The sequence below is a fragment of the Eubalaena glacialis genome, chromosome 7 (genome assembly GCF_028564815.1).
Source record: "Eubalaena glacialis isolate mEubGla1 chromosome 7, mEubGla1.1.hap2.+ XY, whole genome shotgun sequence".
NCBI classification, from domain to species: domain Eukaryota; kingdom Metazoa; phylum Chordata; class Mammalia; order Artiodactyla; family Balaenidae; genus Eubalaena; species Eubalaena glacialis.
The window spans coordinates 32,833,203-32,844,575 of record NC_083722.1 but is presented as its reverse complement, the minus strand read 5'-3'; the positions used below and the strand labels follow the sequence as shown (position 1 = coordinate 32,844,575).

Sequence of the window (11,373 nt, the reverse complement as noted above, 5' to 3'; positions counted from 1 at the left end):
CTACATTACCCAGTAACTCCCGCGATTTTTGACACGTATCTGCACATGCACAGAATCGCCTCAGGTTCCTACCCACTCTTCAGCCCCTGACGTCCCTCCGGAACTCCGTGAACTACAAGTCCCGGTAGGCTTCGGGCACTTAGCTCTGACTGCATGTGCGCAGACAGCTGCCCGCCGGAAGGACAGAGCCTGGTTGTGTTTATCTCGTTGGGGACCGAGTTGTCGGTTGGCGTGCAACGGTTTCTAGGCTGCAGGCAGCGCGAGGACCCGCGGCCCCGCCCCGGCCCGGCCTGGCAGGTAGCCCGGGGTGGGTTGAGGGACAAGGAGAATTATAGGGGCTGGGGACGCCCATGCTTAGCGCTGGAGTCGTGGGGGAGGGGCCTGAGAGTGAAGAGGTGGGGGTGGGGAGGGGGCTAGGGGGATGATGGGAAAGGAAAGTGTTAATGGGGAAAGAAGGGCTCCGGGAGGATGGTGAGGAAACCAGTGGGAGAGACCTGGTAGCCAGCCGGAGGGGGCACTAAAGGAAATTGGAAAGAAGACCGGGTTATGAGGAGAACAGGGAAGCTGAGGATAATGGAAGAAAAGGGCGGGGGTGTCTGGAGTTGTGCGGGAGGGGAGGTTGGGATGACTGGGAGACGACAGGGATAGCGTCATATACAGGGAGGAATGTCTGGCGGAAAGGGGTCAATGGATATTAGCTTTTTTCCCCTTAGTGGAAGAGGGAAAATGGAGGGCTGTCGGGGTGGAGCTTGGAGTCGTGGGAGAAGGAAGAAGGAGAAAACGGCAAAGCTCTCAGGAGATCAAGAAGGGCCAGAAACGGGGAGTGAAAATTGCAAGAGAATAGGAAGGGGGGGGGTAGGTACATGAAGGGAATTGAAGAAGCTTGAGAATGCGGCAGTGACAGAGGATGGGAGAGACCCAGGGATAAGAGGAGCTTCTGAGACCCTGGGGGCTTGTTCTCCACGAGCTTGAGTTGTTTTTTTTTTTGGAGGAGAAGCTAAGGTTTTTTTCTCCACCTTTGGATGGAATTGCTTCTCTCTTGTCCTTTGAATTCTTTGCTTTACCTTGATATAGCTGAAGTGGGGAGTGGAAGCTGTGAGGGAAGATGAAGGACTCCGGTTCTTAAGCTCTTCAACCTCCTTCCTATCTGTCCTTACAAGCCCAGATCCAAGAGCTTTTGGATTGAGGACAGGAGTAATGAAGTGAGAGTGGTTTCCTGAGGGGCTATTTCAGGTTTGGCAGAGTGGCTATTTAAAGCATGGGGTTGGGGGTTGAGGGAGGTTGGGCAGGGGCAGGAGGGCTGGCAAGCCAGCTGAAACCTGTGTGTCTTTCTTGCGAGGGGCCTCCCTTACTTGAGCTTTTTCTTTGCCTGAGATTCTGCCTGGCTCTTCCCTCTGCCAGGGCTTCTTGTTTTTTTTTCCGTTCTGCCAGGGCTTCTTGAACAGGGAGCAGATGATCTACCCAAACCCAGCAGGTGCCTGCCAGAGCAGGCAGTGCCAGCTGCAGGATTTGCCTGACAGAGCCTTCAGATGTACCCGTTATCACTAGGTTAGCAGGTTGTCTTTAAGAGACCATGATCTCTCATGCCTGGGTCTTTTTCTTGTCCTGCTCAAGGGTATTTTGCTTTCCTTTCCCTTTCCAGTGCACACCCCCACCCCTGTCCCCTTTCAGAGACCCAAGTGGGGGAAGAGCTGCTGGAAATAGCTTGTTCTCTACCACAATGGCTAGGTTGGGCAAGTGGCAAGAGGAGAAAACCCTACCCCCTCAATCCCCAGCACACACATACCTTTCTGGCTTAAGTTCTTGGCAGCATGCCAGGCACAGCTGTCAAAGGAACTCCTCATGCCTGTGAGGGGCCCTGGGTGACCCCGATGACAACAGCTCTGCTTGACAAGAGCCCCCTGTGAGGGGCTAATCATCCATGGATGTTCCTGTCCGGGGTCAATCCCACCCCATCCTGGATAGAGGAACTGTTCCACTCTAAAAGCCTAAAAGCTTTTCTGCTTGGAGGCACTCATGCCAGCTTTCAGTGGACTGTCTGGGGTTGGCTGGGCTATTAATAGCTCTGAGTATTTTGAGATCCCTCTCCCCACCTCAAAGAGCACGGAGATTCTTAGAGAGGTGGCAGTAGGCAGAGCAGAGCCAGAAAGACAAGAGAACTCACTGACCTTTGAAGGGGGCTTGGAGCTTGGGCCAGGCCAGTGACAGGGTGCAGCCGCCATGAGTAGGGGACGACCACGTTGAGCCCTTGATCAGCAGTCTGAGCTGGCAGTCAGGTCAGAGTGGCCCCACCCTTTGCTGTTGGAGAACACAGGGCCAGGGCTAGCTTCCTGACCTCAGCAGCTCCCCTGGAGCAGAGCCAGCCACCTGAGCTGTGGAGGGGTGGTGTGGGAGGGCCACCAGGTGACACTTAGAGGCAAGGCTAGTCCTGGGCAGAGTCACGGTGAGCCAGGCAAAGGCTTTGCCTGAGGAGCCCGTGGCCCTAACTTGTGTGCAGGTAGCAGAGGCAGCAGGCCGTGCCGGGGGGGCATGTTGCTGTAACCAGTGGCCCAGGGGATGTTACGGTGGACGGTGCACCTGGAGGGCGGGCCCCGCAGGGTGAACCATGCTGCAGTGGCTGTCGGGCACCGGGTGTACTCCTTCGGGGGTTACTGCTCTGGTGAAGACTATGAGACGCTGCGTCAGATTGATGTGCACATTTTCAATGCAGGTAAGCTAACTCAGGGACCATCCCTGGGTGCCCACATCAGGGAGGGCAGTGGGTGGCTGAGTGAGCTTTGTTGGTGGCCCCCATGGCCAGAGGGGGTGGAGGAAACTAACATGTGGTTTGGGGAAATGTGGACGGCCTGAAGGGAGGTTCCCAGGGCTGAGCAGAGCTGTGCCCACAGTGTCCTTGCGTTGGACAAAGCTGCCACCAGTGAGGCCCGCCACCCGCGGGCAGGCTCCCGTGGTACCCTACATGCGGTATGGACACTCCACCGTCCTCATCGACGACACAGTCTTCCTTTGGGGCGGGCGGAATGACACCGAAGGGGCCTGCAATGTGCTCTATGCCTTTGACGTCAGTGAGTATGAGTCTCTGAAGGCTGTGTTCTGCCAAATGATGCCTTGCGGGGCTGGGGAAGGTGTGGGCTGAGGGGGGCTGGGAATAAGGCGCCCCAGAGTCGAGGAGGGAGCGCCAGCTTGCTTACTGGGCCCACCCTCTCTCCTCCTTCAGATACTCACAAATGGTCCACACCCCGAGTGGCAGGAACAGTTCCTGGGGCCCGGGATGGACATTCAGCTTGTGTCCTGGGCAAGACCATGTACATTTTCGGGGGCTACGAGCAGCTGGTAGGTCTGGGAAGAAACCAGAGGTTTCCGTAGGGTGGGAATGAGAAGGAGGAAGGGGAATTGAAAGTAGTGGAATGGGAGGCTTTGGTTTGCTTGCAGGTTCTGAGGTGGGAGGGACGGAGGGTCGGAGAGTGACTCCTGCTCCTCTGTTTTATTCCTTCCTTCACTTCCTTTCTCTTCCTTGTCAGGCGGACTGCTTTTCCAATGACATTCACAAGCTGGATACCAGCACCATGGCATGGACCCTGATCTGTACAAAGGTTGGCCCTTCTTCCTCTCTCCCAGATCCCCACCCTCAATTTAAGGAACCATAGGGAGCTCAAACAGTGAAAGCTGACCCCTCCCCCTCCCATCTCTGCTCCTGCCCAGGGCAACCCTGCACGCTGGAGGGACTTCCACTCGGCCACAATGCTGGGCAGTCACATGTATGTCTTTGGGGGCCGTGCAGACCGTTTTGGGCCATTCCATTCCAACAATGAGATTTACTGCAACCGCATCCGTGTCTTTGACACGAGGACTGAGGCCTGGCTGGACTGTCCACCCACCCCAGTGCTGCCCGAGGGGCGCCGGAGCCACTCAGCCTGTGAGTGTCTGTTAGGTCCCTGCCGAGTCCCCGTCCCACTATGGCCCCTACATTCTTGACATTCCTCTCTCCTTCCAGTTGGCTACAATGGGGAGCTGTACATTTTTGGTGGCTATAATGCAAGGCTGAACCGGCACTTCCATGACCTCTGGAAGTTTAACCCTGGTAAAGAGCACTGCCTTTAAGGGAGGAACAGGGAGCAATTGAGGGCGCGTGGAAAAGGAAAGAATAATCCTGAGTGGGTGAGGGGCGGGGGTGGAGAGGATATCTGGGCTAGGCAGGTGTTGAACCTCTACTTAAACTTCTCTTTAGTGTCGTTTACCTGGAAAAAGATTGAACCGAAGGGGAAGGGGCCATGTCCCCGCCGGCGCCAGTGCTGCTGTATTGTTGGTGACAAGATTGTCCTCTTTGGGGGTACCAGGTTAGGAGGAGAGAGGGGAGGGCTCCAGGAAGGGCCTAAGCCTGTGACTAACATGGGAGACATTTGAGCAAGAGGGTCTCGTGGGTAGTCTTCACTCCTTCCTTCATCTCTCTTTTGATCCCTATAGTCCGTCTCCTGAGGAAGGCCTGGGAGATGAATTTGACCTCATAGATCATTCTGACTTACACATTTTGGACTTTAGTAAGTACACTTATTCCCGAAGTGCTTTTGCCATCAGGGTCCCTGTCTTTGGGTGGTGATATCCAGAAGTGGACCCTTTCCTCGGCTTTGACCATCTCCCTCTCCCCCACTCCTCCTTTAAAGGCCCTAGTCTGAAGACTCTGTGCAAACTGGCTGTGATTCAGTATAACCTGGACCAGTCCTGTTTGCCCCATGACATCAGGTACAGTGAATGGTTGGAAAGGAGGGACTGGTTGAGGGTGAGTGGGCAGCACAGGCATGACCTGATTGGCTTGGTCTCAGTGTGCAGGAGAGAGAAGATTTTGTTCTGTAGTGTACTTGTGGAGAGGGAGCTAGAAGGAAATATAAAACTGTCATCTGGGTGAGTTTTATGGAAAAAATGTCCAGTTTTCAAACCAAGCTCAGAGGCATCACTTCCTAATTCCTGAGCTGATACAGTTATTTTTGTTAATATGCTGAGAAAGTTTGATTAAATCTAGAACCTAGCTGCAGAGAAAAAACAAGTTTAGGAGCCTCTGGATCACATTAATTCCAGAATTAAGGGAGGTCCTTCCTAGCTCCTTCCCTTTGAATTCCATTCTTAGGTCTAAATCAAGCACTGAAAGTTATCTTGTGTATAATTGTGCCCTTCTGGGTCATTCTGCAAGGCTGAACAGATGGATCCCAGGCTGGCCCAAGATGAACACATGTGCAAGTGCCTAGTACCAAGTAGAGTAGAGCCTTGGCATAAGGAGGTACTTTGTAGAATGACAGTTGTCAAAAAGAGAGGAATTTAATTTTAATATGGTGGGATGGCTGGGGAAGGCCTCAGGGAGGATAGGAGAGCTGAATCAGGGCCTTAAAAGGATGGGAGTTGAGAGCAAAAACCGACATTCCTGGTGGGGGGAGGGGCATCCTGGTTGGATCTGAGCAGAGGAGGAAAGGTAGGTTGGGAAGTTTATTGAGATGTATACACAGATGTTTTTCTGCAGGTGTTGGGCACAAGAATATCAATATGTAAACATAAACAGGAAGTCCACATGAGCTTGCAGGTGGACTAGTGGGTGGTAGTGGATTTGGTGGTGGGTGGAGCCCTGATTGTTAACCCTCATAGGGCTGTAAGGAAGAGGTGGCTGTGGGTGGTTGAGCTTTAGGAAGTTGAAGGCACTGGGGTGTTCATTGCTTTGTTTGAGCAATTCTGGACTTGGGGGCGGAGGCTCCCCCTTCTGTCCTTTCTGCCTGTCATTTTTGGCCTTCCAGGTGGGAGCTGAATGCCATGACCACCAACAGCAATATCAGTCGCCCCATTGTCTCCTCCCATGGGTAGGAGGAAGTTTCTGCCGCCTCCCTTCCTGAGCCTGCTGGTGTCTTCACTGCCCTTGCCCATCTCTCCCCCGCCTGCCCCTTTGGATCCTGGACTTGGTATACCTCCACATGGAGTTGTTGGACTAGAGGTGTTTTCTGTGCTGTGAACTTAGTGGGGAGCTGCAGGGGGGAGGGCTAGGTCCCTTCCTCCTTGGGCCGAGGGCCCCTTCCCCTTGGTGCTCTGTCCCATTCACCTCCCTCCAACTGCTCCTGGGCCTCTGCTCTGCCCCAGGTCAGCCATGCTCTGCTGGGAAGCGAAGGGAATGGGGAGGAGGGAGAAGCAAGCAGTGTCAGCCTCAGGAGCTTCCCCTCCCCACCCCTCTTTCCACCTCTTCCCGCTGCTTGAGCCCTGAGCATTGATTGGGAGCTGAGAGGAGTTGCAGCTGTTGGCATGAAATCTCCTTCTCCCTGACCTGGGGAGGGGAGGACCAGCAGATAATCCCACCCTTCCTTGAGCTGTTGCTGTACCCTGACGCTCTCAGCCAGCTCAGATTTTATAAAAATGAATTGAAAGTCTCCAAACGTGTGATCTCTTTTGTGTGGAATAGGCAAGGGGCGGCAGGAGTTTGCAGTGGGGCCAGGGTGCTGAGGTTCTGGCTTCTCAGCCAAGAGCATTAGGAAACCAAATACCACCACGGCCTGGCCGGAGTTTCTCTTCGGCGCGGAGTGCAGCGCCAAGCGACAAAAAGGAGGGGGCAACGTTATTTACAGCGGACGCCCTTTTCCGCCCGGGGAGGGCTCCCCGGCCGCCCACCAGCGGCCCGTCCGGCGGTGGGCGGGATCTGCTCTATTGTCATCAAGCCTCGCGGACTCGGCCTGCCGGAGATGCCGGAAGGGGCGGGGCGGCGGCCGCCGGAGCGGAAGTAGCGCCATTAGTCTTCGGCGGGCTGCGTGAGCCGATGCTGAGAGGAAACTCCCGGGAATGGGCGGCCTTCGGGTCTCGTCGCGGGGCTCGGGACGGCGGGGGCTTGGGGCCCGGGGACCTGCAGAAGGGTGAGGGGACGGCGCCGGGCCGAGGGGCAGCCGTGGAGGCGGGGTGAGGGGCCAGTGGCACCGCGTGTGGTGCGGGCTCGGAGCCTGGAGACGCCGTGACCGTGAGACTTAAGTTATCTGAAAGATGCAAACACCGGGAGCGCCCCCCAACGCACTGGAAAGTGGGGAGTGAGAGAGGATGCTTCCTGGATTAGGACATTCTGAGCAGTTTTTTAGAGGGTGAAGAGGGTTTTTCGCAGGGAGGAAACGTTATGTTCAAAAGCGGAGTCAGGAAAGGGGATGGATTGTTGGGGAAGGCTTAGTAGGTGAGGATTCAACAAATTTTGCCAACATTATTGAGCATCTGTTGTGTGCAGGCACAGTTCTAGATGCTGGAGATACAGTAGTGAATAAAGCAGCACAACACTGTCCTCATGAAGCTTACCTTTTAGGGGTTTAAAAAAACCAAGCAAATTAATAAAAGCCAATAAAACACGGAATTGCAGATTTTTAAAGGGTAAATTTTTTGAAAAAGGTGATAAGAGCTTTGAAGAGAAAGCAGGGGAGGAGTTACAGTTTTAAGTAATCACAGAAGGCCTCACTGGGTAGGTGACATTTGAGAAACCGTTTGAAGGAGGTGAGGGAGCAAGCAGTACAGCGGGAGGAAGTGTTCCAAGCAAAGTCAGGTGCAAAGGAACTGAGGTGGGAGCATACCTTCCTGCTTAGGAACTGCTTGGAGGCCAGTTGACTGGAGAGGAGTAGGAAGGAGGAGATGGTAGGAGATGAGATTAGAGCCAAAACCCGGGCTAGATCACATGGGGTCTTCAGGCTATTACAAAGCCTAGAGCTTTTCCTCTGAGCAAGATGGAAGCCACTGGGGAGTTTTGAGTTCTGGAGTGACATGATGTGTAGGATATGTATGTGGAAATGAGGTGGGAGTGATAAGATCAGGTTTGCCTTTGTTTTTTTTTTTTTTTTTTGGACAGAGAAAGTTATTTTATTAAAGAACTGAAAGTGAAAACTTCAGGTCTGAAGTAGTTTCCTTTTTTAAAAAAATTTTTATTGGAGTATGGTTGATTTACAATGTGTTAGTTTCAAGTGTACAGCAAAGTGAATCAGTTATACATATACATATATCCACTCTTATTTTTATATTTTATATTATTTTTGTCTGTGTTGGGTCTTCGTTGCTGTACGTGGGCTTTTCTCTAGTTGCAGTGAGTGGGGGCTACTCTTCGTTGTGGTGCGCGGGCTTCTCATTGCGGTGGCTTCTCTTTTTTTTTTTTTTTTTTTTAATCAGTCATCAATTTTATACACATCAGTGTATACATGTCAATCCCAATCGCCCAATTCAGCACACCACCAGCAGTGGCTTCTCTTGTTGCGGAGCACGGGCTCCAGGCGCGGGCTTCAGTAGTTATGGCACACGGACTTAGTTGCTCCGCGGCATGTGGGATCTTCGCAGACCAGGATCAAACCCGTGTTCCCTGCATTGGCAGTCGGATTCTTAACCACTGTGCCACCAGGGAAGTCCTATCCACTCTTTTTTAGATTCTTTTCCCATATAGGTCATTATAGAGTATTGAGTAGAGTTCCCTGTGCTACAGTAGGTCCTTATTAGTTATCTATTTTATATATATCAATAGTAGTGTGTATATGTCAATCCCAATCTCCCAATTTACCCCTTCCCCAGGTTTTGCTTTGTAGATGCCTCTCCCAGGCTGAAGCGGGGAGCATAGCTTTGAGAGGAGTGAGACTGGAGGTTGGGAGAGCAGTGAGGAGGCTAGAGTACTGATTGAGGTGAGAGGTGCTGAGCGTATCCTGAACCAGAATAATGGCGATGGTAGCTGAGCAAGGGAGACAGAGGTCCTTATGGGGAAACCTGTGAAGGAGTGATTTAAAAGAGCCTTACATATACAACTTCTTTAGCAAGGTGAGGCCCCAGATAGCTGGAACCGATGGGGAGTTAGGTGTCAGTGTAGCGCCATTACAACCTGTGCTGCCCAGGACCTGCAGTGATCGGTCTGAAGGGGATGTTGGAAAGGATCAGCTACCTAAGGAATGAAGATGGGATGGCGTCTTTGCAGCAGTGGCAGATGCTGAGCTGAGTTGCGGTTCCCTCCCACCCCCACCTACCTTTCACAGGCACATCTCACATGTCATTTGAGGAGCTGTTGGAATTGCAGAGCCAAGTGGGGACTAAGACGTACAAACAATTGGTAACTGGAAACAGCACTAAGAAGCAAAGTTCCAGACCACCTGTCCAAAAAGCATGTGTTGCAGATAAGCACAGGTGAGGAGCAAGGCCTGCCCCAGGAGTTGGAGGATAGCTGGGACCTTGAGTAGGTGTCTGCTTTCTTGGGTGGCAGGTGGGAGGCCTTTGACAAGACTGGAGTTCCCTTGACCTGTTTAATTTCTCCATAGGCCTCTGGAAATGTCAGCCAAGGCCCGGGTGCCATTTTTGCGTCAAGTTGTTCCCATCAGTAAGAAGGTGAGGAGGAGGCAGTAAGCTCTTTCTCAGTGAAAGGAGACTGAACAGTTCTTTTATATTCTCTCTGTTCGCTCCAAAGGTAGCCCGGGACCCCCGCTTTGACGATCTGTCAGGGGAATATAATCCTGAGGTGTTTGATAAAACGTATCAATTCCTAAATGACATCCGAGCCAGAGAGAAAGATGTGAGTAACGTGAGATTGGTCTGTGGGGATTCCGAGTGGTGAGACTAGAGCACAGGTCAGAGAGTCGGGCAGAGGGGAGCAGGGTGCGTCAATTTACTAGCTGTGTGATCACTGACAAGTTACTTAACCTCTTTTTGCTTCAGTTTCCTTATCACAGAAAGATAATAATTCCTATCTCATAGCGTTTATGTGAGTTAACATGCGAACCTCTTAGAATAATGCTTGGCACAGAGTTTCACCTAACATTTACAGAATGCTAACTGTCATACTCATTTTCCAATGTGGAGCTTGTGAAAAAGCAGCTGAAGAAGCGCCGTTCAGGGGAGGAGCGTGAGAAACTGCAGCAGCTGCTTCAGCAAATGGTGAGTAAGTCAGAATACGGGGGAGGGAGGTGAGAGCAGGTCGAGGCAGGAGGTGATTCACAGTCCCTACTATTCACCTGTCTCACCGATCTCATCTTTGCTCCTCAGGAGCAGCAAGAAATGGCACAGCAGGAACGGAAGCGGCAGCAGGAGCTGCACCTGGCCCTGAAGCAGGAGCGGCGGGCTCAGGCCCAGCAGGGCCATCGGCCATACTTCTTGAAGAAATGTGAGTGGGGCACAGCTATGACAGGCTAGTTACAGGAACAGGGGTTGGGTGGCCATAGAGGCAGGATACTGTGTTGGGGGTCCATGAGCTCCCTAAGGGAGGCATGAAGGCTGGATCCCATGGTAAGTTGGAGGAAAGTAGAAATAGTAGGGAGTTGTTGTTTGTAACCATTCTTGTATCCCTAATGACTATGGGCAGGGAGTGTCGTTTTTATCTCTGTCCCACCCCCACATATGTGGGTAGGGCACAGAGAAGGAGCTCATAGTTGGTTGAATTGAGAAAGAGTAGAATCATAGAAGTCCGCTTGCTTACACACACCGGTGAACTCCAGATGAGTCACATATCCCTGCATAGTGGTTGAGAATTACTGACCTGGGGAAAGGGAAAGAGGCGGGCTTCCTCCTTTGCTTACCAGCTTGCTTTCTCCTTGTCCTCTAGCTGAGCAGCGCCAGTTGGTCCTAGCTGAGAAGTTCAAGGAGCTGAAACGAAGCAAGAAGCTAGAGAGCTTCTTGAGTCGAAAGAGGCGCCGAAATGCAGGCAAGGACAGAAGACATCTCCCTTTGAGCAAAGAGTAGTAAGGAGCTGTCCTCAGCTCTGCCACTGCCCCAGTGAGAAATGCATCTGTAGGGACACATTTGGGCTTGGCCCGTTCTGGTCTTTCCCATTCAAGGACAAGGGTCACAGCTGCCTGGGAACCCAACTGGCTCAGAGATGAGTAGAGGGCTCTTGGACTGCCTGAGGGCTGGACACGAAGAGCAGCTCAGCCTTCTGCCATTCCACACTTCTTCTGCTTGGATCTGGGTCATCATGTCCTCAAGTCCTTCTCCCATTCTTGCCTTAAAGTAATGATTGTGGTATAGAAGGAAAAGGACTGGTGAGTGACCTTGAGGCCAGTTGAAGGCCATAGAGTCTGAGTGGCTCCCGGGACTGGGACTTTATGTAGGAGCCAGTTCATAAACACTCGTGTCACTCATCTTTTTATTCTGCTGCTTTTGTGGGTGGCCTAGAATGACCATTTCAGGGGCCACGTGTTGGGTGGGCAATAAACCTAATGCTCCTACAAAGTGGGAAGTCAGATCAGAGACCCTTCCTATTTAAACTGAACAGATGACACGATCATTCAAAGAGGGAACCAATCCCACAACTCATCTACTTAGCTTTGGTCTTGGATGCAAGGGGAGGTAGAAGGTGGGGACAAAAATATGATACTATGTAAGCACAGCTGGCTCTCAGTACTGTTTGGGTGGAGAATTCAT

The 11,373-nt window shown here is 52.3% G+C and overlaps 1 protein-coding gene across 5 annotated transcripts; it reads left to right on the top strand.

Moving 5' to 3' along the window:
- Positions 1–147: 147 nt before the first annotated feature.
- LOC133095194 (kelch domain-containing protein 3) lies at positions 148–11,181 on the top strand. 5 transcript variants are annotated; one of them, XM_061196197.1, is made up of 15 exons: positions 148–297; positions 2,498–2,710; positions 2,889–3,065; positions 3,218–3,333; positions 3,522–3,593; positions 3,703–3,916; positions 3,995–4,081; positions 4,229–4,337; positions 4,465–4,538; positions 9,000–9,147; positions 9,279–9,345; positions 9,425–9,529; positions 9,817–9,891; positions 10,000–10,117; positions 10,556–11,181. In XM_061196197.1, exons 2-15 carry the CDS (start codon positions 2,557–2,559, stop codon positions 10,690–10,692), a joined length of 1,653 nt encoding a protein of 550 aa, XP_061052180.1. In that variant the 5' UTR covers positions 148–297; positions 2,498–2,556; the 3' UTR covers positions 10,693–11,181. The 5 variants fall into 5 exon arrangements, with proteins under 5 accessions (XP_061052180.1, XP_061052177.1, XP_061052178.1 ...); XM_061196194.1 differs by lacking the exons at positions 9,000–9,147; positions 9,279–9,345; positions 9,425–9,529; ... (1 more) ...; positions 10,000–10,117; positions 10,556–11,181 and adding exons at positions 1,432–1,548; positions 4,662–4,740; positions 5,778–6,398 and having other exon boundaries at positions 149–297; XM_061196195.1 differs by lacking the exons at positions 9,000–9,147; positions 9,279–9,345; positions 9,425–9,529; ... (1 more) ...; positions 10,000–10,117; positions 10,556–11,181 and adding exons at positions 1,402–1,548; positions 4,662–4,740; positions 5,778–6,398 and having other exon boundaries at positions 149–297.
- Positions 11,182–11,373: the final 192 nt, after the last annotated feature.